The 26,888-nt window shown below is 40.7% G+C and overlaps 1 protein-coding gene across 2 annotated transcripts in view; it reads left to right on the forward strand.

Annotated features, from left to right (window-relative positions):
* tbc1d22a (TBC1 domain family, member 22a) overlaps positions 1-26,888 on the forward strand; it is a 130,313-nt gene that overhangs the window by 43,165 nt on the left and 60,260 nt on the right. For both annotated transcript variants that reach the window (XM_007577889.2, XM_007577881.2), the window contains exons 9-10: positions 884-998; positions 19,439-19,545. In XM_007577889.2, the coding sequence (XP_007577951.1) occupies positions 884-998; positions 19,439-19,545 (222 nt within the window). The remainder of the gene's footprint in view (positions 1-883; positions 999-19,438; positions 19,546-26,888) is intronic.

Consider the following 26,888-nt stretch of genomic DNA (forward strand, 5'->3'; position numbering starts at 1 on the left):
ACAACTTGACATTAACCAGGAAATCATTACTGTTTAAACTTTACCTTTAATAACATAAAGTTACCTCATTTTTAAAGTGCAATCAGTAATTATTTTATAACAAATTTATATCAGTAATGATTTCTTGGTTAATGTGAAGTTGTCATAACAAAGACATTTTGAATAATGTCAACTGTGTATTAAAAGTGTCATAATTTACCGAATGACACTTTATGAGAACAGTAATAAATATTCCTGAAGGCTTATTCATGTTCATGACAGGTGTTTATGTCATGTTTATGACAGTGTCATGACAGTCTTATTCACCCCCCTTCAAATAAAGTGTTACCCTTTTCCCAGACTGTGACTTCTAGGTTGGAAGGAAAATAATTGTAAGGTTTATAAAGGACTAATTAATATCAGTAACCGTGTCAGAACTAACACAGTTTAACACACCTCTAAATCATTGGCCGTGTCCGTTTAAGTTTAACCAGCTTATTGTTTGAAACGTTATTGCCTTTTCCACACCCAACTCCTCTGCCATCAATCAACGCCGCAGTGTTTCATCTAGAATTGAAACGAAACAAAAACTAAGCAAATACAATGCCCGTCTGGCACAGCAGGAGCTCTGACACGTGTATTTCGTATCCAACATTCATTTTCTGCTCCGCTTGCTCTATAATTAGCGGTTCCACGTTAATTAGAGGGTTCTCCGGCCGTTTGGGCGCCACGACCTCCATATTTTTGGCCCCACGTTTCCTCACGATCGTAGGTGAAACACTGCATACTAATTGCTTCAACAAAGTAGCTTTTTTTTTCTTCACCGGAGAGAAAGTCTGATGCAGTTGCTTCCCTTCCATGAGCCATTGTTTTTTGACTGACTGCTTGTGTCCGTCTGTTGAAGATATTTGAGCGGATTTTGTTCATCTGGGCCATCCGGCATCCGGCCAGCGGCTACGTGCAGGGCATCAACGACCTGGTCACGCCATTCTTTGTCGTCTTCGTCTTCGAGTACATCGGTGAGTGACGGCGCCCTCCCTACCTTCTCTCACTCTCTCCACTCTTTATTTCCCGCTTTTAAAACTTCCCTGCTCCTTCATGTCGCACACTGAGTGACCGCCTTCTGTAGACGGTATGAAGTTGGGCTACTTTCTGTTTCACCTGCGCAGATTGTAGGAAATCTCTCGCTGGACCCTCTGAGCCGCCTCATTTTACACCCGTCTACCCTCCATCCATTCTGCCCCTCCCTCAAACAAGCAATCCATGTTACATGCATTGCTTGTTTGAAATAACATATTTCAAATTAAGCTTTTTCCGTTCTGCTCTCCTTTATTGAAACATTCCCGTCGGCCCTCCTCGGCTCTTTTTTCCCCTCCCTCTCCGTTTCACTTCTGCTTTTCTCTCTTCCTGCATTTGTTTTTCCCCTCCCCTCTTTGCCTTCCTTTGACTCTCGTCAGATCTTCAAAGCGTCATCCCTCGCTCCTGTATGCCATGTTGCCTCCATGCGCTGATGAAGCTCGACTAACAAACGCAGCCAACAAACCTTCAAATGTGCCTGGCTGGCATCTTACATGATGGGTTGATGTGCTGCTCTGCTGTTATTTGGTGTTTCTGTCTTCTGACGGAGAGAGCGAACCAAAGGTTCTTTTTTATTTATTTTTTTTAATCTTTTGCTTCTTTCGAGATGAGTGTAATTCTGCTCCTTTTGTGGAGAGGGTAGACGTTTCGACATGTGCTCTCTCCTGCTGTTCACTTCCCAGGTGTTTGCTTTTATTTCACTTATTCACGTTTTCCAACGTTCTTGTCATTTCTCTACATACATGTATTTGTTCATATCTTCATTTTATCCATACACAAGATTCAGGTTTTATTTTTTTGACAAAACTTTCAGCTTGTATGTTGAAAATAATCAGGGGGAAAAAAAAGTGTCTTCAGTCAGAAGCTTTTTCAGTTGCTGCAAAACCGACTGCTATAGGAGAGCCTCACTGCCCACAGCCATCAACATTGATGTAAACTTGTTGAAGAAACGTGTATAAAATGAGTTATGACATTTGATCTCCCTCTGCGATTAATAAAACATTTTAGACTTTAATATACAATTTCATTATACCTTTAAATGTATGAGGTGTGCTCTGTCTGAGGGGTAAAACACTGAACTTACAATCTGGACCAAACAAATCATATAGAAAAAATATATTTGATATATCCGTCTGTTAGCTTTTTCTACTTTCAAAGAAACATTTGAGTTCACTAAAAAAAGTCAGTTTTAATCAATGAAATACCACTAATAATCCCCAAACTCCTTTTCTACTAAAAGTCTCAAATTTATTGATAAATTTAAGATAATAAACCTACAAAACAAATAATGGTTTACAGTTGATGCTTGAGATTTCAATAAGATCCTTTGTCACAATCAGTTTGCTGACATTTTGTCTACAGCAGCTAAACGTCATTTTTATGGACGTGTAGAAATGTATTTACATTTCCAATTTATGGTCTTTTAACTTCTTTAAGTGATTTTCCTCTTCATACAGTGATACTTTTGCTTCAGATGCACACCAATTTAAATCTACATTTTAGGACTAGGAGTACATTTGCTTTGTGTCTGCAGTTCTTCCCTCGTGGTACCTGCTAACAAACAGAGATGCACTTAAGATTTCACTTTGAGACGGTAAAGAAAGAGTGGGAAAAGGGGCAGCAAAGTGAAACGGAGCAGACATGGTAGTAGTAAGAAAGGATTACAGCCAGCCTGAGAATGAGCCCAGATCAGCATGAGCTGTACATCACACACTCGGTGTGTGGGATGCACTCAGTCTTTCATGACTCTGAACACGAGGCTTCACCCGAGCTTGTCACTAAAGGTGCTTTTTGGCCAGATTTGAAGATCTTTCCCACTTCTTCACATATTTTTATTTATTTATTTTTTTTTCCCACTGAGTCATACACCTGACCTGTCAAAGCAACAAGAAAACAGCGACATGTTGAGAAACATGAAATGTCAGAGAAAAGCTCTTTGACAGTTTATGAGGAATACGTTTTGGTGTTTTTGCGACTGGTAATTTCAAGCTTTTCTCACTTGCTGACAATGGGACTCTCCACAAAAGACGTTTAAACCTCTCTGAATTTCTTTATTCTCAGCTTCCACAGAAATCGACTTTTTTTTTTTCATAATCCTTTAAAGTTGCCTCGGACTATAGAAGAACTAATGGAGTTTGCTGCAAAACTATGTATGAGTTACAGCAAACATGCGGAAAAGCCTTTTAGCTAACATGCAGAGTTCAGAGTTGTGGAATTATGTAAAATTGATTTTTTTTAAGCTTTACGTCATGTTATGTTTTTCTCCTCATCAAAAGCAAACATGGAGTGTTGCATGAGTGTTCCCATGGCAACCATTCAGCTGTGCAAAACACCCGGGTGGACCTAGCTCCGCCTTTCAGATGAAGCTCCTCCTCCGATCTGCAGCTTCCAAGCTTCTGCCTCACAGAGCTCTCCTCACCCCACTCAGCACCTTCAGACTAGCCAGCAGCAATTAGCAAGCACCTGGTAGAACTGCACATCTGCTGAGCTTATTGGTGGAGCTACTTGTCAGTGGAGCATTGGTGAAAATGTTAAATGGTTAACAGGGGAGCCATGCTGTGATGACTTCCTAAGTGTTTTAAAGATACAAAGTCACAATTTTAAAGCATTAAATGTACATTGAGTCATATTTGATACATATATATATATAAACAACTGAAGGCATCATAGTTACTTTATTGTGCTATAAAATGGCACCATGTGCCTGGAAAATACATAACACTGCTCCTTTTAAATCAGAACGTGTAACGAGATTAAGGACTTGAGACTTAATTTAGCTCATCATAATTCATTTCCGGGCACAAAAAGAATGATTGTTTTGTTTAAACAACTCTGATTGTTCTACAACGCCTTCCCCTGTTCTCCTGCAAGCAATAAAACAAAGCGAGGGGCGCAGTGGGCGATTATTAGTAAAAGGTCACATAGATTTTCATCTCGCTGAGGAGAGATTGAGCTGCAAACCGGCTAAACACCGAGCCAAAATGCTCTTAGAAATTGAGATGGCAGCAGCTTGTTCATCCTCTCCACTTGCAGTCGAACACAGTTCCTCATTTAAGCTCTTCATCAAAAGCAAAAAATCCATTAAAATGTCTGAATTGGATTAAAAGAAGCCAGTATCAGTAGAGCTGGTTAGTGTTTTCTAGCATCATGGTGTAGATAGTTTATTGGCCTGTTGGGAACAAATCGCTTTTGTTGTTTTTACTCTCTTCTCTGTCCTTTACAAAACATTTCAAGTTGTTCTGCTGTTAATCTATCCAGATTTGTCCCAAAATACATCCAACTCAAAATGTCTGATTGGCAGATTAGCACTAAGAACAGTTAGTTTTTGAGCCCACTACAGAAGGAAAGCTCGCAACATTGTTGAACAACAAATTGATCTCCAGCTTCTTTTGTTTCATCTGTTCCGAGCCATTAGCCAACAAGAAAATGTGTCTTATTAAGGCCAGGGTGGTGCCATGACAGTGGCAAGAGGTAGATCCAGTCCCCCTTTTAATTTGCTGAAGGTATTGATTGACCAGAGGATCGCTAATGTAATCTGCATGGCAGTATCTTAGTATGGATCTACTCCGCAGAGTGATGAGAACAAGCGAGCAGCTTGGAGGAGAGACGGTGGCGAATGTGAAAACAGTGGAAGGAGAAGCAAGACTGGGGTGGAGACAAAGTAGGAGATAATGGCAGCAGCCGGAGTTCCTTAAGAGGAGGAATGACAGAGAGGGACGGAGCTCGAAGCAAGACTTTTACAGAAAGAGGGATTCAGATGGCGCTCCCATGCTGTCAGGAAACATCAGTGTTCTCCCATCAGTGGAGAGAGAAACAGCTTGTGCTTCCATCACAATCTTCTGCGTTTAAGATGCTCGTGTCACAACAGAGAGAGGGAGAGAGGGAGAGAGAGCTACGGCTTTTCAGTTGCTGGGCTTTCATTAGGATTTCTGCAATTAGCTCTGGGCCAAACGGAGATTCACAGTAGGCCTGGGACGATTAATAGCGATTAATTGATTGTTGAGAAAATCGTCAACTAACTTAATAATCGATTAATCGTTATCTGGAGTATACAGACTCAAAAGAAGAACATTTGCTGAGGGGGAACCCCCCCCCCCCGCCAAAACAAAACCAAAAAAAAACTATACATTCTGCATTAAAGAGAAAAAAGCCTACCTTTTTCTGTAAATATGTTTTACAGTTTTAGCTTCACCTGGTTGAGATTTATTAAAGGCAAAAAACAGAATTAAATTGTTTATTTAATGCATTTCTAATGTTCCAAAAAAAGACATAAGTGGTTAAATAAATAAAAAAATCTGCACAACCTTCCATATTTGTTTTTATTGGATTAATCATCAGAATAATAATCGTCAGATGCAGCAAATTTGACATACTGAAAAATTTGGTCATGCTATATTCCACCATTATTTTAAGAAGATAAAGGAAGGATGGTTTTTGTTTTCAAATCATCAGATCAACGTTTAATATTAAGGCACTCGTTTAGTTTGGGAATATCATGGAAAATTTGTGATTTCTTTTGAAATGATATGTTTTAAAACTGCATATCAAGTTATTTTTGACTTGCCTTTTCCCTGTGGTGCTTTGCAGAAGCAGCCATCCTTGGTGAAAAGACGAGGTTATGCGGATTGTTCTCTCTCTCTCTCTCTCTCTCTCTCTCTCTCTCTCTCTCTCTCTCTCTCTATATATATATATATATATTATTTATTTATTTTATTTTTTTTATTGCTGCTTAATAAGACTCTAACCTGCTCTAAATGGCATTTGGGATTACTAAAGTAAGGACTATAAAGAGACAGCAAATCAAAAGCAGAAAACGCGTCGGGTAAGATGCCGAAGCAGCCTGACTCACCCAAATAATTAGAAATAATTCAGAGTTGTGATTGTTGGGGAACTGCAGGTAGTGCAGCGGTAGAAAGCAGCCTGCTTTTGTGGGGCTTTCAATCCAGTTTTTTTTTGTTTTTTTTTTAATCGCTAGATGGAAGCTCTTTGTTTTAGTAACTCAAGAAGATACTTGAAGCTTAAAAAAAAAAAGACAAACTGTTGCGTTCCTCCACAATATGTTCTTTATAGCTTACTTAAGCGTAGCAACCAGTGTCTGCCAAATGCATCGCTGAGATTTATGCAAGCGACGTTTCAGTCAGCTTTATGTCGCGAGCATTTTGTTTTCCTTTGACAAAAAATAAATAAAAAAGTTAGTACCCTCTGCACAGCCACTAAATAGGGTTTGCAGTTTGCATAAAATTCATCTAAAACAGTTGGTTGAAATGTAAGAGATGCCAGAAATGTGATGGCAGAATATCCAGAATGTTCGAACATTATTGTGCATCACGCTGTTTGCGCCAACAGGCTGCAGCATTCGCCAGATTACCGAAATCAATCAGCGCGCTCCCTTTTGTTGGGGCTGCGCTTGGCGTTATTGGCAGAAAATAGGTTGGTATAAATAATCTAAGTAAGACAAACAGACTGTTCATGTAGGGCATTCGAACAAGGAACATTATTATAGAGGACCACACGATGTGCGATCCTTCAGAACCGGGAGAGCTCAGCAGGAAATCTCTTTTAAATGGTAATATGTTGCTGATTACACAAATACACGTACAGACCGAGCTGGTTCTTTTTGAGTCTTTGCGGCGTTTGCGTGTGTGTGCGTGCGTGCGTGCATGTAGTGTTGCAGACAGACTGGCTCAGAAGGTGGAGCACCCAGGGACAAAAGCAAGGGAGATGGAAACATGCTGTCAGTCAGCTGTGATGAAATGCCTGCAGGGTTGTAACACCACACACAAACACAGGGCACGAACTCACGAGGCGAGCCGCCACGAATGCAAACATACAGGAGATGGACAGATGGCGATGTCTTATGTACGGACGTCTGCCTTGTCTCTATGATTTGGTTGAAAGAGAACTTCTTTGTTTTTGTTTTTTTGGGGGTTTTTTGTCGGGTTGAATAATGTGCATTGTGATGTTTACATTGATTTTTACATGTGAAGTTGCAGGAACAGCTTATGTATGGAGTCTTGTGTCCTGCAACATAAGCTCAGTTCAACCTTCATTTGATTTTATGTTAGATGCTTTGAGGCATTGTTTAAATAAATGATAATGATTGAAGTAAATGTAAAAGCGATGGGGAAAGGGTTCATTTTGACTGAACAAATGTGCTTCGCTAATGGGGGTGGGCAATAAGGAGCAAAAGTTTTATCACGACGTCATCACAAAAGTGACGATCAGAACCATTTGCTTTTTTCTTTTAGGTAACTGTGAAGCTTTGGCTGCATGACATAGCAATTATTATACCATGAACACAAATACTGCTCTTGAAAATCATTTGCAATATGATTCTTTAGCACTAAACTGCACACAGTCACTGCATTTAAACTTATTTTCAATTGTATTGATATGTATTGATACCCTCATTGAACATTGTGGAGAAAAATAGTGAAAATAACAATTGCGACAATACAGTTTTTTTTTAAACATTGTGAATTGAAATGCATCATGACAATGATAAATCAAATCTCTGATGATAGATATGATAAGTGCCCACCCATACTTGTCAAAGAGGTGATTAGAGGGGACCGATATCGTAGCCTCTGTCTGGCTTATTTTAATACAATAAAATAAAAACTTTAAGGTAATATTTGTAGTTTACTGTTGTTGTGATTCCAAGTAGAAAAAAGGGGCGTAAAAACTTGAAAAGTAACCCAGCTGGGTAAGTAAAACAATCCCTTTTTGAGAAATATGGATATTTGTCATAAAAAGTACAAAGTCATCAGCATAACGGCAAACTTGATGCTCTGTTTGACCTTGCTGAACTCATTAATTGCGCGTGAAGTTTGATAACTTGGTCAATTAGCGGCAGGCTAATGGGACAGCCCTGAGGTGTGCTTAGTGATGGAAGGGTTTTGATTTTCAAATTGTAGTGCAAGCTGAGGCAACAGAGCTAGCGATTAGTACTTAATTGACGAAATAACATTCAAACCAAAATCACATTTTTTGAACGTGGCAAAAAAAAATAAATAAAAAATTGTTCTATCCTATTATCAAAAGACATTTTCTGCATCCAGATGAAGAATGTACTCAGGTATGTTATCAGGCGGTTTGTGCAGAATACTAAGAAGACTGCTTTCATGAAATATGCATTCGAAGTAATTCCATCCGATTCTCCACGCGGTATTTCCACTTATTTCTGCCTCTTCCGTTTAATTCTCCCCCCTGCTTTATTTTGTGTCCATCTGTGCTTGATAGTCTATAGATCAATAATTTTTCTCTAAATGGATTTCTGCCAGTTGGTGGTTTACTCAGATTGGCTTCTTTCCCCCCTCTCTACGGTCCGGCCTCTGTTGGTCAACTCCTCTGTTCTGAATCTCCTTCTGATTAGCGTCTGTTATTAGCTCTAATGAGCTGCTTAGCGATTGCCTGCGCTCAGCTGCTGACAGCCAGCAGGAACACTGTCCTTTCTGCTTTGTTCCCCCTCCACTTTTCTCTAATTCCTCCTACTTTAATCACTGGGCTAGATTATCGACGTGGCGTGGGTATTATTTTCCCAAAGACAGTAAGAGATTTGTTCTTCAATTTTTCTCTGACCGTGTCTCTCTTTGTCTCCTCCATTGGCTCGAGAAATGCCCCACTCCTCTGTTCGGTTTCAAACACAATCACCCTGTTTCTGGAGTAAGTAATAGCATTCGACTGGCAGAAATTAAATCAACGCTGTGGTTGCGACCCTCCGTGTCTATCTCCCTCCAGCTTTTTACTGGATAAACTTTTCACTCCCTCGAAATATGTTCCTTGACATTTTGATGGCTGCACTTTGCATTTACTCTCTGCCTCCGTCACCTTAAAGAGGTAACGCGCAGCGTCTTATCTGTAAATTCAAACAGTGGTAGAAGTCATTATGAGACATGATAGAAATATTTCATTTCAATTTGTTTAGTTCAAAGAAGGTTGTTCTCATCTCCCTCGGAGAAATAGTTCTCCGCGCTGCGTCTGTCTTGGACATTACATTTCATGGATGAGTTGATTCTTTTTGAACTTTGCTTTTGTTTTTCCTCCCCATCTATGAATAATATGATTCATAAATGAATGACAATAGAGTAAAATGAAATGCTTTTTTGTTATTTATTGCTTATTTTTTTATGACTTATTTAGCTCCAATTGGCTCGAACAAATAGCTGAATATAACATAACTTTGCCTCATGATGAATTTTGAATGTTGGTACTTTTTTTTTTTGCCAAACATGATATTTTTTGTCAAAATTACTTTTGACAGAAAATGACTTGGACCATCCTTTTAGGAAGGTGATGATGGGTAGAATGGGTAACACTTTACTTAGGGTTAGAAAATGCATCACAAACAAATGTTTGGTTACCGTAATTTTTGGACTGTGAGCCGCTACTTCATTCTCACACTTTGAACACTGAGTCGAAGACAATGGTGGATTTTTACCAACGGGTTTTGAAAGACTGGACTGTTGCGTGATGAAGAAGACCGCACAACGGCAACAGCAATTTACCTTGAGATGAAAGCAACTTAGAGAAATGGATTTCTTTGAGCTTTTTGGAGAATTGGCTAAAAAACAAAATAAAATTAAGAAAAGGTTGAATTCCTCATCAGACTGTGGCGTCAATGGCACGTGGTTGTCAAAGCTCAACAGTGGCTTAAAATCAATGGCCGTGCTTTCATCAGCATCCGGCCTAATCTTAGTATCTTAGTATTTCCAAAGATTCTCTCATCGCTCAACATAAAAAGCAGTGAAGCCCCTAAATGATCCCGAGAAATAGTTCTGTCAAAAAATGATTTATCCTCTATGAATAATCGCAGAGGTTATTGAATATTTTTAGATTAACTTAATTACTTGACTATAAAAAGACATAAATTGAAGCGTCTCTGCAGTGAGAGGCCTCAGATCCCTTCATGTTTTTTTTTTTTGTTTTTTTTTGTCGTGTCAGGCGCGTGATCGCAGGGGAAAAAATAGTTTTATCATTCTGTCACCAGCGAGACGCGTTCCGCTTGACCTGATGCAATTGGAGGCAATTGAAACGCCCGTCTCACCTCGCCGCCTCCCGGTTGCTGCGTGTGGCGTGTTTTTTTTGTTGTTTTTTTTTTATTGCGTCAGGACCGTGTGCGCGGACTCGCACTCGCGTAGGAAAACATAATTACATTTTAATGTGCAGCAACGCAGACGTTCCTAAAAACAAACGGCGCCGCGTGTTCTCTCGTCATGTCTGCCACCTGCGTGTTAATGTCTGGTGGTGCTAATAATGCCTCCTTATTACCGTTCCCCTAATGCTTTATCTACTTAACCAAGCTCGCCGATTATATACACCAACAGTTTAACGCGCTGATCTTTCGCTCGCATCTCAGGATTCGCTGACTGTCTAAATCAGAAAGAATTTTGTACATTTTCAACTTTTTTTTTTTTTCCCCACCTTGAAAACGCAGGAAATTTCATCTGACACAGTCACCTGCGTATGTTTGCTCGTCACTGTGATGATGGAATTATGTCCATGAGCTAAAAATAAAACTCAAATAAATGAGCACTTGTCAGGCCGTTGGTTTAATAAACTTTTTTTTTTTTTTTTTTAAAGCTTTAATTAAATTCCAGTTGGTGATTGAAGCACCTGATCACAAAATCAGAACAGTGGGTGACTCACTTCTTCACTGAGCGCGTCTGGACTTCGGCCAGAGTTCCTGTGCAGTTCACAGAGAATTTCTAAGAAAAGAACAGCGGCATAGAAACCGTAAGAGAGGGGAAAAATATAATTATATGAATGCTCGGCTGCTCTGAACCTAGACATTATCGATTCTTGGACTCTTATGGACTTAGGTTTTGCACCGTATTTGAACCAGCATTACAATCTCAACAACTGACCAAGAAAAACAGGACAGTTTTGTCGTTATCTTCCAGGAACCTTCCAGAAATTTCCAATAATCAGCGAAAAACTGGTGCAAAATTTGAAGTTTCTTAGCATAGGGGGTCAAATTACAACCTCGTCGCCTCTGGACTTGTAAAATTAAACCTCAGGAATTCTTTACCCTGGAGTTTTCTCTTTCCTTTTCAACAACTAACAAGCACTGTCTTCCAGATTAATTACGATTTCATATACGAACGCCCAACAGCCCAAATACCCTTATTGTGAATGACATGCCGGAGCCCCTTATTCCTCCATTTAGAAAACCCAGTGACTTAAGCGTTTCAGCAAACTTGACTTTTACCCCCCTCCCTCTTGGTGAAAAATAGCTTTAGGATTGCTGTCATGTTTGCGAGCTCTTTCAGTGGTTATCAATTACAAGACCCACCAGGAACAAATCTGTTGCTCCAGCTATGATTTGTAATATCGATCGCTCTCTTTCTTCTTCCCGTGTAACCGGTCTGGAATTTGGCTGCTGTGAGGGAGAAAACACTTGTCTTAAAAAAAAAAAAAAAAAAAAAAAACAAAAAAAAAAACCAAACAAACAAAAAAAAAAACACCCCAGCAGTTTGTGTGACTCTCTGCCGTCACCATGGTTGCCCAAAAAGTAGATTATGTCACTAGCTGTGCTTGTGTTGACTCGCTCTTTCGTAGTCGTCTGTGTTTTACAAATTAGCTTGTGATGGGAGACTTTGTACGGTGTCAAAGGGCGAAACATGGAGGCGCAGACTCGCTAGAAATTAGGGACGTCGAGTTTCTCATCTTACCTCGAGGTTCGCGGGTTCGTTTTGTGTCTGCTCACGGGCTGATACGGTATTAATAGCTGCATTCCATTCGATGTCGAGGAGTTGCGTTATCTAACAAACGGCTTCGGGACACGCGGGATGATGTATGGACACACTGCTTATAGAGTAGATAGGAGGGGAATGGAACATTGCTGGCATTATTAGTATTTTATTTTAGTATTTTTATATTTTTTTTTAGCAGCCTGAAGTGCTTCTTATCATTGCTGAGGCTGAAGGTCGATGTTTTCATTCAGCACTGAAAGCATGGCTCTTAAGGGGACAAATTTTTTTCAAAGCTCTATCAAATAAAAGGCATTTGATGATTTTTGTGTGTGTGTGTGTGTGTGTGTGTGTGTGTGTGCTTGCTTGCAGTTTGAAGGAAGTAGGCTGCCTTCAGATGGCAGGTTAAGGGCTTTAGTTTTCCACAGCCACTGCGCTGGGCGATTATGTCTCGTTAAACATCCCGTTTGTCTTTTCAAGCTCACTCTGGTGCATTCTAAATTTCCTACAGAGGACCAGTGAGGTGTATGAGGCAGCTGTTCTTTTGGACTCCATTCCACTTTCCCTGTTCTCGCATTACCTACGCAGAGATAAGCTTCTCTCTAAACTGCCTCTGACTGTTCATACAACCTCAACCGAGACCGCGATGTCCAGTTCACATTAGACCTTTAATAACTGACGGCAAAGCTGAACTCAGCAGGGTTGATCCGGAGCGTTGCCTGTACAGTTTGTGTGAGCTCTCACCTGTTCAGCCGGTTCATGCTAGCAGTGGACGATACGGACTTGGTTTTATCTGTACCTGCTTCTAAGAGCTAAACCAAACCAAGACCCATTTCTCCAATTCTAGCCATGATTCATTGCATAGATGTTGTTGTTTTGCTATCCTATATGTAGTTGGACCAGCTGGAAAAAACTTCATGTTTGAAGGGAAATTAACACTAGATTGGTGTTGGACGTCTTCAGCCATTTGATTCTTTGTCGTCTCTAAATCGATTTTAAGACGTCATAAATCAGCTGTTAGGGAGCTGCTTTTGTGCTCGGTTTCTAAGAGGCCTGTGTAACAGGTTGAGATCAACCCTCTTTACTACTTTTGCCCTTTTAGGTTTCCCTTAAAGATTGCCGAAAGATGCCTATCGTCTTGTAACGTGTACAACACGATTGCCACCAGCGTTGACGGGACATGAATTTCAATCACGAATGAAGATTGCTCTGTCAAATGATCTACTAGGGCAGGGGAAAGAAAACAATTATGTTTTCTCTCACCTCCAGGTGTCTATTTTCATATCTTTGCACCTTGTGTCACACACTACTATAAATTGGTTCTCATCTCTCGTGATTTTTCTGAACGCGTGTACGCGCGTGTTCCCTCGCTGTCTGTGTCATCTGCTTTGCCATGTTGACTCTCTTCTTAATTATCCGACAGTATAAGTGCCACCTCTCTGGAAAATGTTCACTTCTCATTAACGAGGTAACGGTGTTATCAGGCTAATTGTGCCAGCGAGAGGAAATCACATTTTGTCGCTGCCGCCTGAACTCACAGACGTTTGAAGTATTACAGATTTCCCCGGGAGCTAACGCGTGTCATCGTCGTTTTTTTAAAATTATTTATTTATTTTTTTCTTTTAAAGTGTCGTGCCCTCGGCTGTGTCAGTTGGGTGTCATTCTGCCAGATTGTGTCATGTTTGGATTTAGCACCTGAACCTGTAAGCCATTAGAATCATTAGATTTAACCAGAATCGGTGCCATAATTCAAACTGATGACTGCATTATTGCGCATTAGAGCTGATCGGCTACCATCTCTCCTCGGAAGTTGGCAGCTCAGGTTTGCTCCCGATTAATCCGAACCAACAGACGGTTGTCAGACCCTGGGTGTTTCTTTTATTTATTTTTTTTATCGCCGGTTGTTGACTTTGCGTGCTGTCGAGCTGTCACACGCTCGCCACGCGCACTTTGTGATTACATCAGGCCAAACTAGCTCGTTCATCATCTTACATCACGTTACCTTGTGGCCCCTGTAGTTGTAAAAGGGGCAGATGGCAGCGCTTGGCACGGGTGTGTGTGCCGCGTGGATCCACGCACGTGTGTGTCTGTCTGTGGGTCTCAGGAGGTGCAACCCAGCTCTGCAAGCCAAGCTGTGCCAAGTACTCACAGCTGGCTGCGACCAAGCAGTTGGTCCCTTTGGACAAGTTGCCCCCTGTGCCAGGACAAACAGGAAATGAGCCCTGGGGCCCGGCAGGAAGCTGGCTCTGCGGCCAGTAGGAAGAGAGGTGAGGAAGAGAATGTGGAGAACAGCTTGGCAGGGCAGACTGACAACAGAGGAGATGTCAAATGTCCGAGAGGTGGAGCGAACAAGAATGGAGAATTAGGAGCGGGGGATTAGTAGGGAAGAAAGAGAGAATCAATCAATCAATTAATCAATCAATCAATCAATCAAGTTTTATTTGTATACCACATTTCAGCAGCAAGGGATTTCAAAGTGCTTTACATAATTAAAATAAAAACAGCATGTAATAAACAGAAGATTTGAAGGATTTCACACCAATGTTTGAAGACATAAGTGGAATTATTAGCAGCAAATAGTTTTTAAAAGTTTTTAAATACAGAAGTTTTTGCAGTAGCAAAAGTTAACTTTTGAAAAATTCAGGCCATAAGTTCACTTATTTAGTTGTGAGAAAAGATAAAAAGTAGGAAATGGAAACAAGAAAACAACAACAAAAAAACACTTTCTTAAGACCTTCAAGGAAGGGTTGATGTAAGACTCTGACAGAATGATAACCTCAATTCTGAGCAGTTGTTTATTGTAGTTATTTTGGTACATTTGTTTGATCAGGCTGTGCCAATAGCTCTAACATAACTTGACCTTAGTGAGTGATGGCCAGCTCTTTCTTGTGTCCAGTTCAAACCTTGTAATCACATCCTTCTTGGCTTAGTTAGGTCTCAGTCGATCAGAGGTCTTCATATCCAGGCCTCAAGATCCGGTTTCCCACAATTTTTGGGTGCGTCTCTGCTTCAACACACAAGATCAAAAAATGTAGTCAGTAGCAAGACTCTGGAGAACTCGAGTGCATGCTGAGGATGTGAATTAGTCTTTTTTCCTCAGGTGTGGTGAATCAGGGACGCAACTAAAAGTTGCAAGACGCGGGTCCTCAAGAATTGGATTTGAAGATCCCAGAAGTGGACTTTTTCACGCCTGGCATTAAAAGCCACCCCGACTTATCAGATCTGTGTTACCTGCTTTATAGGTAAATCAGCACATAACCACAGTACAGGGTGACTACAACATCCAAAAAACGCATTTCAGGTAGCTGTTTTCATTTTTAATAATCTGACCACAGTACTGAATTTTTCTTTTTCAAGCTAATGCAAACTCAAGTGTCCGAGATCTTCTCAAAAAAAAAAAAAAAAAAAGTCTGAACACTACAGCACTTTAGCTGGCATCTCATTAAATGGACTTTAAACCATAGGAAGGGTATAATGTTTATTTTCTCTGTGGTTTAAAAGCTGTAGCTTTTTAAATACTTAGTAACCAACCCGTGTCTCTTCTACAGCCAGAGCAATAATTAAAGTTTAAAACAACTGGAACTCTGACAAGCAAAGCTGGATGAGAGCCAAAGTTTATGGACTGCTCACAATGGGGAAGGTGGAAGGGAAGTAAAAGGAAAAAGAAGCCCAAATCCCGAAGAGTGGCGTCTTCCGGTAACCACATTTCCATAACAACCGTCTCACTTTGAGGCTTTTCAAAGCGTTTCACTCCCCAGTTTTCATCGCGAGCAGTGAACGCTTCTTGGCTCGACTCAGAAGTCTGCGGCCTGGTGCCAAACAAGTTCTTATCCTCTCTACCAAGATGAACGCTGGTGTCTGCTCTCTCAAGACGTCGCGCTCTGCCTCGGAGGATCGGCAGTGCATTATTTGGCCGGGGGATAATTAAGGAGCCACATCTCGCACACAACTCAAGCTGCCGAGACTCCCGTCCTCGTGACGTGAAGCTCATTCGGGCTGGAACTGCCAAAAAAATAAAAAATAAAAATTCCCTCCCGGCTCATTTGTTAAACATTCCCTGAGAGATGGCATCCCAGACATGTATTGTCAGCTGCAAGGGCAGACCACCAGAAATAATCACCAAGAGAATGTCTTGTTGGAGTTTCTGCTGGGGCCCAGGGTCCCTTGAAATTAATTAGTTTCTTCTTTTGATGGAAGGTCAGCAGTTGGTTGTTATCAGGGTTTCCTGTGTTGTCTGGAATTGGGTGGAATGAGATTTCACTATTTTACAGGTCTGGTTAAGCAGGACAAAGAGGACATGGAAAAATTCAAGATTTCATTCCTTTCCCCATGGGGAAAGGAATGAAATGAATGAAATGAAATGAATGAATGAAATGAAATGAAACTACTAAACTACACTTAGATACTGCAGTATCTAAGTGTACTGTACTATTGTGCTCTTTTCTTCCTTTACCTTTATCTTTTTTGTGCTTTCTTCTATATTGTAATCTTCTGTTATTGTCATTCCTTATTTCTTTGTGTTCTTTCTTTTCCTTGTGTGGTTCCTTCTGTTTTTTACATTTTTACTTCCTCCCTTGTTCACTCCTCGAATTCTTTCTACCATTTTTCCTTGTGTCTTTTCTTTTCATGTTACTCCTCCCATTTCTTCCTTGTTTCGCACCTACATACTCTTTTTTCTTTCTTTCTTTTTTTTGTTTTTTTTTACAAATTGCCTTTCTTTCCTTTCCTGCGTCAGTCCACTTTCCTTCCTTTGTTCTTGTTTTCACACATTCCAGATTCAATTTAAAGAAGTCTCCATTTTCTTCATGAAAACTGTAGGAACCCTTATGTTGCAGAGCGTCAAAGTTCACTAAATGCTACTTTCTTCATTTCCTTTTAGTTTTTTTTTTTATTCATGATAACAGCCTTCTGCTAGTGTGAAAATTACCCATGGTTTCACCATAAAGTAGTGTTCAAAGAGAGCTATCAAGCATTGAAAATGACTCAACACCCCAGCTTTGAAGCAACGAGCCATTTTCATCTGGATGCTGCAGCCGGGTTTCAGTTCCCTCCACAGTCACAGGGGGCAGTGTTGCCCTGTGATCCAACCCCGGCTGTCCGGAGCTCAGCTGCTCTCGTTTCCGCCGCCTCTCTTCCTCTAAAGTCCTTCGTCTTGTGTGTCCTTGTTATTGTGATGAGCTGCGCCTAATTCCAGAGCAACCACCGGACACTTGGAAGCCGTCCCTTCTAATCTGCTCCCGAGTCAAGGCCCGAGCTTGGGAATCTGCCCGACAGCGAGGCCGTAGGCGCGACAAAGACTGATTTGAGACTCGGGGACTCTCAGGGTCTCCCAAAACGCCAGAGCAGTGGCTCTCTCTCACCGCCCCGTTAATCAGCAATGACACCACTCGAATTGCCAGTCAGTCTGTTCGCAATTAATCTTTTCAACTGCGGATTTAATGCTGTCAATGCTCACGTACCACAGAGAGTCCCATATTAATGTAGCATCATTGTCTTTTGGATCACTAAAGAGGGGCTTTTAAATTGAGGATTTGAGCCCTGATTGGTCAGATGGAGACTTTTTGTTTCTGTGCTGTTTGGACAGCTGCTTCGGCTCCATGTTTAGATCTCATTGATTGTCTTTGAATTTTTTTTTTTTTTTCTGGCTTAGTTTTCATTCTCACCTTTTGCTTATTTTAGATCTCATTTTGAAAGTGAGGTTGCTTTGAGATTAAACCTCTGCAAAAAAAAAGAAGCGAAAAACAGCAGTGTCTTCAAAAAACATCGTCACCTGCTGACGAATCACATCTTCTAGCTTTTACTTCCTTCAATTCCTGCGAACAATACTGACATCTAATCACAATGCAGCCTCTGACCACATCCGTATGCTGTATTAAAGATCAGCGTGATAGGTGAGCAAAATTAGATTTTTTTTTTTCTGCATCTGGTTTTTCTGATCCTTACCACTTTGATGGAATGAAAAGGGAAATGAGGAGAAGCAGAAACTGGCCTCTCTGTGCACATTTTGTCGTCTTGTACCTATTTCTGCATGAATCACATCGCACTTGTAATGTTTAATGCCGTTTATGAGACATGTCGTGGTTCGTGTTTACAGTGGAGGGCAAAGGGCTTATGGAATTTTTTTTTAGACGTAAAATTCTTCTTGCCTGACATTCCTGACACAGCAAGGAGTCTGGAGCATCTGCAGAGCTCCTTATGTGGGAGAAAGTCTCAACAGCTAGTTCTGGATCCTCTGGTCGTTATGGGACAGAGGAAAAATTAAGCTGATTTTGAAAGAAAACAATAGAGGGTCCTGTTTCAAAGTAAATATCGGTTGTTCATATCAGTTTTATTTATCAGACCAGTACAGACATGTAAAAGAAAAAGACTAATATCATCAGATACCGATTTTAGTATCACTATATCGTTCATCCCCAGTGGGATTACATTCTGCCTCAACCAGCCCTCTGTGTCAAGACTTTTTTTATGTTTTCTTGCAAACAAAACAATCAAATATCATGTATCATTTTCCTTCCACCTCATATATATTCACTATTTTGTGTTGGTCAATCACATAAAATCCCACCGAATTATATTAAAGCAAGTGATTGAAAGGTGAAAAAGTTCAAGCGCGCACACACACACACACACACACACACACACACACACACACACACACACACACACACACACACACAAAACACGCACTCCTAAGAGGTTGGAGCTATTGGTTTGTAGCTTTGGCGCTCTGCCAGCTTTTCGACCCTCCATCCGTCTGTCTGATTGAGCATGCTCATTACAACCTTGACAGCGTACCACAAGGGTTGCCAAGGATACCAAGCAGAGCTGCCAGGTCTTCCAATTGTACTCAAGTATCTGTTGGAAAATACATAAGCTCACCTAACTACATTTTAAATTTAATTTTTTATTTATTTTTTTTGCCTATACTGTACAACCACACGCACACAAATAACACATGAAGCACTTTGCTTCTCCCACATACCCTCTCCAGCTCCTCCCCTCTCTGGATCACTGTTAATCAGTCTCGTTCCATCTTCTCTCCACTGGCTGTCAGTGGCTTGTCAGAAGCCCGTCAGAGCCCCTGCAGTCCGTCACACACTGCTGCCGTTAATGACATCTGATGACACCCGTCGTCGAAGTCACCCACCGGAGATGACTCGTCTTCCTCGCCGCTTTCAAATGCTTTTCTTTTGTTCCGGCGGCGGCGGGGATTGAAACCCGGCTTCTCGTCGCCGTTAGACTCCCAGCTCTGCCCAACTCAACCCCGAGATCCAAATGAAACGGTAAAGCGCGAAGTTATAACTGTGGGATCATAAGTAGCAGATGTGGAGGAAATTATGAAAGCTGTGAATAATGAACAAAACTTGGAACATCTCCATTGTGAAATGTTAAGTACATTCCCTCACTCGAAAGGGAAACGTACACCTGATCCTGACATTTTCTAAATGTTCACATAAGCAACCGGAAAAGGTTGAACTTTTGCTTTTAATGGCTAGCTACAGCTCAGCTTTTCTCTGAAACTATAAGCGGAATGCACTTTTCTTTGTGCCTTTTTTGTCTTTTACTGCCTTTCTCTTCACTCTCTCCACTTTCCCGTTTTGCTGGCTTTTCTCTGTTAGAGCCCGTCTGTTTTGCTCCTTGCAGAGCTCCTTCCTCACCTTCTGTTGCTGCTCTCATTTTCTCTTCTCCAGAGGAGGAAGTGGAAAACTTTGACGTGTCCAGTCTCCAGGAAGAGGCTCTGAGGAACATTGAGGCTGACAGCTTCTGGTGCATGAGCAAACTGCTGGACGGCATCCAGGTAAAAAGCGTGTGTGTGTGCGCGCGTGTGTGTGTGATTAAACAATGAAAGCAGTATATATACATTAAAAATCCCTTTTGTTTGACTTGACGTTAAAGCTCAGATTAAAATGTGTTCACACTTCCAAATTCAGAAATTTCCCCTCATTCTTCTTTAGATTTCCAATTAATTTGTGCCTGGGCTTTGACTGGGCCATTCTAAACCATTCCATTGCAGCTCTGGTTGTATGTTTGGAGGCACTGTCTTTCTTTTCTGAAGTTTCTTTATAACAATTGAGTTATTTTTCATGTCTTTGCTGTAGAAAAGCATCTCCACAGCATGATTCTGCCACCACTGTGCTTCTTAGTCCTACAGTTATATGCAGTTTCGGTTTTCTGCCGTTACATTGCTTTTGGCAAATCACAAATAGGACTTCTTAAGGCTATTTTTTCAACAATATTTTTCTTCTTTCCTCCACCAGTTTGCATTTACTTCCTCCTCTTGCATTAATGATAACAGTGCTCCATGAGATATTCAGAGCTTGGGTTATTGATCGGCAACCTTTCTAACCCTAAGAGCCATTTTTGCCCTTGGTTCAGCTAAGCAAAATTTGTTTAGATTCTCTAAAGCTACATGAATGAAAATATATTTCTTTTTTCAATGGAAAAAGAAATTTTTGATTTTTGAATTAAACAATTTTCGTTAGGCTTTAGGTCACTCAAGCTTATTTGTATAACACATTTCACCAACAAGGGAGTTCACAGTGCTTTACATCCTAAAAACATGATACAGTAACCAGTTATGAAACGGGCAGTAAACATTACGTTTTGTCAAATGCCATAATCAAAATAATCAAGCAAATATACATTAAATATGTTGGTCTAAGCTCCAGTTTTTAGTAATCAAAGGCAACTTTAAGCAGGAAAACTTTAACTCAGTGTTTCAGCAGTTTTGCAGTTTTCTGCAAGTTTCTTTTAGATCAGTGGGAGTTTAAAACCTGAATGCTGCTTCAATATCAAACTTTGACATGAAGTGAACCAATACATTTTCTTTAACAGAATATTTAACAAAAAAAAGCACATAAGTTTGCAATCGGATGACAAAAAAATTCCTAAAAAAAAAATCCTTTTACTGTTGGTGTCATTCTTGGTGGAAATGTTATACATGTACTGCATTGAAGCAGCTAGGGTCTCCATGCCATTACATTTCGGAACATCACTTAATTATTTTTAAAACATTTTTGGCCACAGTGGAAAATGTAACAGTGGATTTTATTTAGGAGGATTGGACTTAAAGTGATCAAATAATTTTTTCTTCCACAATTTTCAGACTATTTGCGAAAACATTTAATGCTTTCATTATGTGCTGCTACTTGCAAAATGTCATAAATTTAAGTAGTACGAATATCTTGCACTGAATCATATCAAAGCTCATCGGAAGAAAACAAAGGAAGCTTGGAAACAGTTTGGTATCTGGCGTAGTGACCATCTGAGCTGCAGCTTTAGCAAATCCTTAAACCAACAGGTTTGTCTTCACTTTGATTTTTGTGTCCATGTGAAAGTCGCTTGTTTGCAGCAACTGAATGCAGTCTAGACTGGTAGAAACCCACACGGACCTCTGTGTGCACACGCTGCACACGCCGTGTGCGTTTGGGAAACGCGCTTGGCTCGGATTCACCGAAAGCGGTCCGGAGCGTCTCGAAAGCCTTTGATTGCAATCTTGATTTGGTTTCGTGTTTTCATCCTGAAGCTTTTTGGCCACCAGCTCCTCTCCATCGACCCCGGCTCTCAGCGGTCACGGTCCAGCCATCTGTCAATTCCAAACGGGGCCCGCCTGAGCCGATGGTGGAGTCAGCTGCACCGCCGCTACTTAGCACCTTCCGTTCTGGCTTTGTTTCTCACACGTCTTTGGCTTCCTCTCCTTAATATCGTTTCGGATTTGTGAATTTTACTAACGGTGTCGGGAAGTGCCGACGTTTTAGCAGAGCTTCCATAAATCAGAGGTTAAGAACTCTGCCTCTCTTGATCGTTTCTCTTTGTTTGTGTCGCCGTAATGGATGCATTGTATTTGCGTGACTGAAAAATTTTCGCCCCAGCCCCGCTCTAAAGGTAATTAATAGTCCAGACCTTGTGTTCTGCATAAAATGTGAGCATCCTTAAATAACCGTTAACCAGTTGCTAGGCTATTCATTCAGGAAATTAATAGACGCTGTGCCTTGTTGCCCCCTGAGAGAGCAAGACACAGCAAAAGGAGAGCTGGAGTGGAAGGAAGAGAGAAGGAGGATACAGTGTGTGCTTCCGCATGCTTGTGGCGGCGGCGCGTCCCCGCGCTTGTGTCTGTGTGTGACCTTGGCTCCGGACTAATTATGTGCAATGCACCAGGGAGGCCCCGTGTTTCCCCCCTAATGCTTTCTAAACAATCTGACCGAGGGTTGGTGCCTGAGCGCTGTAATTAGTTGGTGATCCTTGCTCCGACCTCGACTGCAGCCCCTCCCACATCCACTGTACGCTGCTGCAGTAAACTGAGGGGGCGAGGGCGGCCGGGTCGGCGCTTTGATAGAAAGCAGAGGGGATACATGGTCGGAAAATGTTTTTTACAAATTAAAAATCTGAAATGTGTGGTGTGCATTTGTATTTAAACCCCTTTTTTTTTGTGATGTCCATAAATGAAATGAGTAAATTGTTGTGTGCTGGATAATCTTCAGAGGTTTGTTGTAGAATATTTGTGAACAAATGATAATGCAGGGACCAAAAAACGCAGCAGTGTTGGGTCAGACCTTTATTTTATTTTTTTACTTTTATTCACTATTCAATAATTAGTTCATTAGTTTAGCATAAATGCTGCCTCATACCTTCTGGTTTTAGTTACGTAAATGAGCACAGTGAATAACATTTCAATTTTATCCTCGCTCATATTTCATAATAGTGATTGAAAAACAGGTTAGGTTTGTTTTTGATAAAACATTAGTTAAGACATGTATGATTTAAAACTTTATAAGATTTAATTTTGTGGTTTTGTTTTTGCAATATTTTTAAATTTATCCTCAAGGTAAAACAGGGCTTCATTCAAGCGCACGCCACACTTTTCAGATATGTTAAAATGTTTGAAAACCACAAGTCCTTCTCCTTCCACTGCTTCAAATGCGCTGCTGTTTGTCACCTAAAATCCCAACAAAACACAGTTCAATTTGTGGTTGCCCAGCAACAAAACGTTGCGGGGGGAAAAAAACAACTAAAAAATAGTGTGTGCTTTTCAAGGCAGGTAAATGTTCTCATTACTAAAAATGAATTTACTTGCAGAACAAAGCTGGCTAAAACGTCTCCACACCAGCCGCAGTGCGCGAGTAGATCGACTCGCTAGCCTTTAGTTTTTTACTCCTTTCTTCATTACAGTAAATTATCTATTAGCGCCGGCTTTAGTGCCTCGCTGCTAAGCTTCTCTTTTACCTAAAAGGGAGCGTTTTGGCTGTCAATTCACTTAAGCAGCCTCTTTAATGAGCTGCCGCTTTAATTGGCAGAATCGACCCCCTCTGCCTCCCCTCGCCCTCCAACATACACACACACACACCCCATTTCCTCTAAAGATCATGCTGGACTGAAAGATTCAAGCAGTTCTGTTTTTTGTGTTGACAAATTAGACTAACTGGACACTTTGTAAAGAGATAAACATGCCGGCTTTCATAGAGATGCAAAACGGTTCTCAATGCGAGGTTATTGATGAGTTTATTTTGGATCTTCCACACACACACACACGCCACCTAGTGGACAGTGGAAGTGGGTTTCATGTGTAAGGTGAACGTTTTTCTGACACTGCGGGGAATTTCTCCTTTAAGCGGACAAGCGAAGGGAGCGCATCAGCACAAAAATGCCACACAGACCATTTGTAACATTACAGTAAAGAATTGCGCTACAGTCTCAGCCCTTTGACTACAAACATTCAAATGAAGCGTTGTTTATTAATGTCATCCGGTCATGTGATCCGTTAAAGTGCTTTTAAGGAAGGCAGGTGCTGTCATAAGCCGCCCTTCAGATGCTGCAGTGAAAAGTGAAGATGAGTTTTCTTTGATTAATGCGTTTGCCTGTTTTAGATGAATCTTTAAGCTGACCCTCACGCTGGCCCAGGCTTTTCTTCAGCCAATTAGTCTGGTAGCGTGGACGGCGCCTCCGGCTAACTTCACTAATTTAACTTGTCAAAGTGGTTCCGCGAAATTGTTTCATTAAATTTCAGTGGAGCTGTCATAAGTGTGTGTTGTTGATTAAAATCTGTTTTTGTTAATCAGAGATTTAAATTTTTTATGTATTTGCAAAAAAGGAAAAACAAAAGAAAAAAAAACATGCTCCTCATATCACATTTTTTGACTAATCCACTTAATGCGTTCTTTTCACATGCAGCCAATGAGCTTTTGTCCCTCTCTCGGACTGGAAAACGAAGTCAGAAACTTTTGAGAAGTCCATTTTTCCTCCTGCTTTAACCTCAAGGGGATCTCTGTTTTTAAAAGCCAGCAAAACCTGTCTTTTATGCTAATTCTGCAGATGTGCCCTTTACAACGGGGGCTCTTGAATGTATTTTTTGCAGTCCTGGACCCTAACTTTGAGAAATGTAATCTCGCCCTGGGATCTAAAGTTATTATATTTCAACAGTAACCCTGACAAATGGAAGTGGAACCTTAAAAATTTCTTCTTTTTTTTTTCTTGTCACAGCCCCAGCGGTTTGGGGATACTACTTCTCACTATGCTGATATTGCTCTGAAAGTACAAGGAAGCTTTACGTGTTGAAGAGAACTTTTAGCCGTAGTTTGCCCGGGTTCTGAATAAGTTTGGCTGTTTGAGTTAATCTGCAACCAAAGACTGCATCATGAATTAAATACAGCTGCAAACATCAAATATAATTTGATGTTTGCAGCTGTAATTTGGGAATGGCATGCTCCCTCTCTCAAGTCCATAAAGTAGAATAACATAAAAGTTTATTAGAGAGAAGAGAGAAATTAGCAATTGCTTTATGCAGGCACTTGTTCTTTTTGTGTGTTTTTTTTTTTTTTTTTTTACCAATAACCTTGAGAATGACATCCACAGCAACTACTCGTGCTACAGGGAAATTGAGCCTCTTTATCATCCTGTTACCTCTTACAGCTTTTTCAAATTCAAGCCCCTGCCACCGATTCTAAATTGAATTTAGGTACACACTTTAACTGGAACTTTTTAAACACATGAAAATTAGGGATGCACCAATGAATCCTCCCCGATTTCCTCCCCGAGATCGGTAATTAGCAAATCCTGACTCAAACGGGTTAAAATTACTTCTAGTTGGAAGAAACATGTTGAAGAGAACTTTTAGCCGTAGTTTGCCCGGGTTCTGAATAATTTTGGCTGTTTGAGTTAATCTGCAACCAAAGACTGCATCATGAATTAAATACAGCTGCAAACATCAAATGTCCTGATTCTGTGGTGAACATCTACATTAAAACCTGTAGAAGTTGTGGAAAATAATACCACCCATTGCTCTCTGGTGAAGCTGGTTACCATGGAGACTTTAGATGCAGATAAGTAGACATATATATATAGCTGAACAAGATATCATATTCTCAGGCAAGTCCCCCACCTGATCTCTCTTCTTCTGCTGATTATGAAAATAGACGTTACTTCATCAGTATCCTCCAGATGAAAGAAACACGATTTAAAGTTGTCCTAAAAATTCCTTGATATGAAATGAAACATTAGATTGGAACCATTGGGTCTGTTCTACCTAAATGAAATTGCTATTTTTTCGTTTTTCTTTTTAAGATTTGCCTCAAGAAATACCATAGAGGTTAAGTAAAAAAAATTGATGTTAAAGTTTTTCCTTGCTTTCCAGAAATGTTCTAAAGTCCATGCATGAGAGGACCCTGATCTCCCACCTCTCACATACTTGCTTCAGTTAACTTTGATTGACAGTCTGTAGTCATGCTAAATGCATTCAATGCATGCAAAATAAACAAATCTGACATTATGCTTAGCGCAACATTTATCACTTTCGTTTCGGACCGTAAGCCACTTGAAGTATGCTCACTCATCGTCAAGGCGACCATCTGTTCCTGGGGTGGCGGTTAGATACGGGGCTTCCCTGGAGTGAAACAGGGGTCTGAGGGACAACATGTAGCAGACGGTAGCCGGACCAAACCAGACGCTACGTCTTGTTCTTGTTTTCCCAAGGGTCCCGCAGCATCACCTTGGTCTGTCACTCATCCGCCCCTCCCAAACACTAACCTCCACACAGACAAACCAGCCGATCAGCCGTCTGATGTGTCTGTTTGCCTCTATTTGTGTACGTTTGTCTTCTTTACCTTTGTAGGTTGAATGAGGAGCAAATATTTAATTGGACCCCTTAGATTTCCTTCTGATAAAAATTTGGCTCACAGTTTTACCTTCTTCACCCCTTCATCTTTCACAATCCGCAACATGTTTGCTCACCTGCTAAACTAGAGGTCATTCGAGATGGAAGTGGCAACAGCTGCTTGAAGGATGTGATGAGAATCATCCATCCATCCATCCATTTTCCTTCACCCTTGTCCCTCAGTGGGGTCGGGAGGGGTGCCGGTGCCTATCTCCAGCTCACGTTCCGGGCGAGAGGCGGGGTGTGATGAGAATCAAGTAAGGCTAAAAAAAATAAAAAATAAAAACGCTAGGTTCCCTCTTATGTTTAAAAAGTCTTGCTCAGGCTTCTCCTGCTTTAATAATGCAAAGGACGTAGACGACAGGTCATGCATTTTGATTCGGTTAAGGTACCAAGTTACTGTCTATTCTCAGCAGTGAAGCAGTGACCTGATTTTTTTTTTTATTTTTTAAATATCCAATACATTAGAAGCACAGTTTGCATAATTAGAGAGTCCTAGTTTGCCCTGCTAGGCTGAGCAAATTTTCTTGGTCATGCACTTTATATTGGGTTGCCTTAGCTAGTACTACTTTCTGATAATTGAAAAGCACAGCTGTAATAGCTGGATAACAGAAGATGTCCATCTGTGCACTGGAAGTGTTCTTTGAAAACCGAGGAATCTCTAGCACTCTTTTGCTTTTGTTTTCTCATTAAAAGTTTTCTCATTAACAGTTGAAATTTGTACCATTGTCACCTTTAAAACTGGTAATGGCTTTATTTTTGCCTAGACGTATTGAGCAGCATCAAGTCAAGAAATGCACAAATATAACAATCTCCAAGGTGGTATGGCTAGCTTAAATTACTAAGCTAATGCTAACCCTATGTGGTTGCTGGTGTTACATTAGCATTGTAACATTTAAAACTGGTAATGGCTTTATTTTTGCCTAGAAGTATTGAGCAGCATCAAGTCAAGAAATGCACAAATATAACAATCTCCAAGGTGGAGATTAGACTGA

Source organism: Poecilia formosa, unplaced genomic scaffold (genome assembly GCF_000485575.1).
Source record: "Poecilia formosa unplaced genomic scaffold, Poecilia_formosa-5.1.2 Scaffold9, whole genome shotgun sequence".
NCBI lineage: Eukaryota > Metazoa > Chordata > Actinopteri > Cyprinodontiformes > Poeciliidae > Poecilia > Poecilia formosa.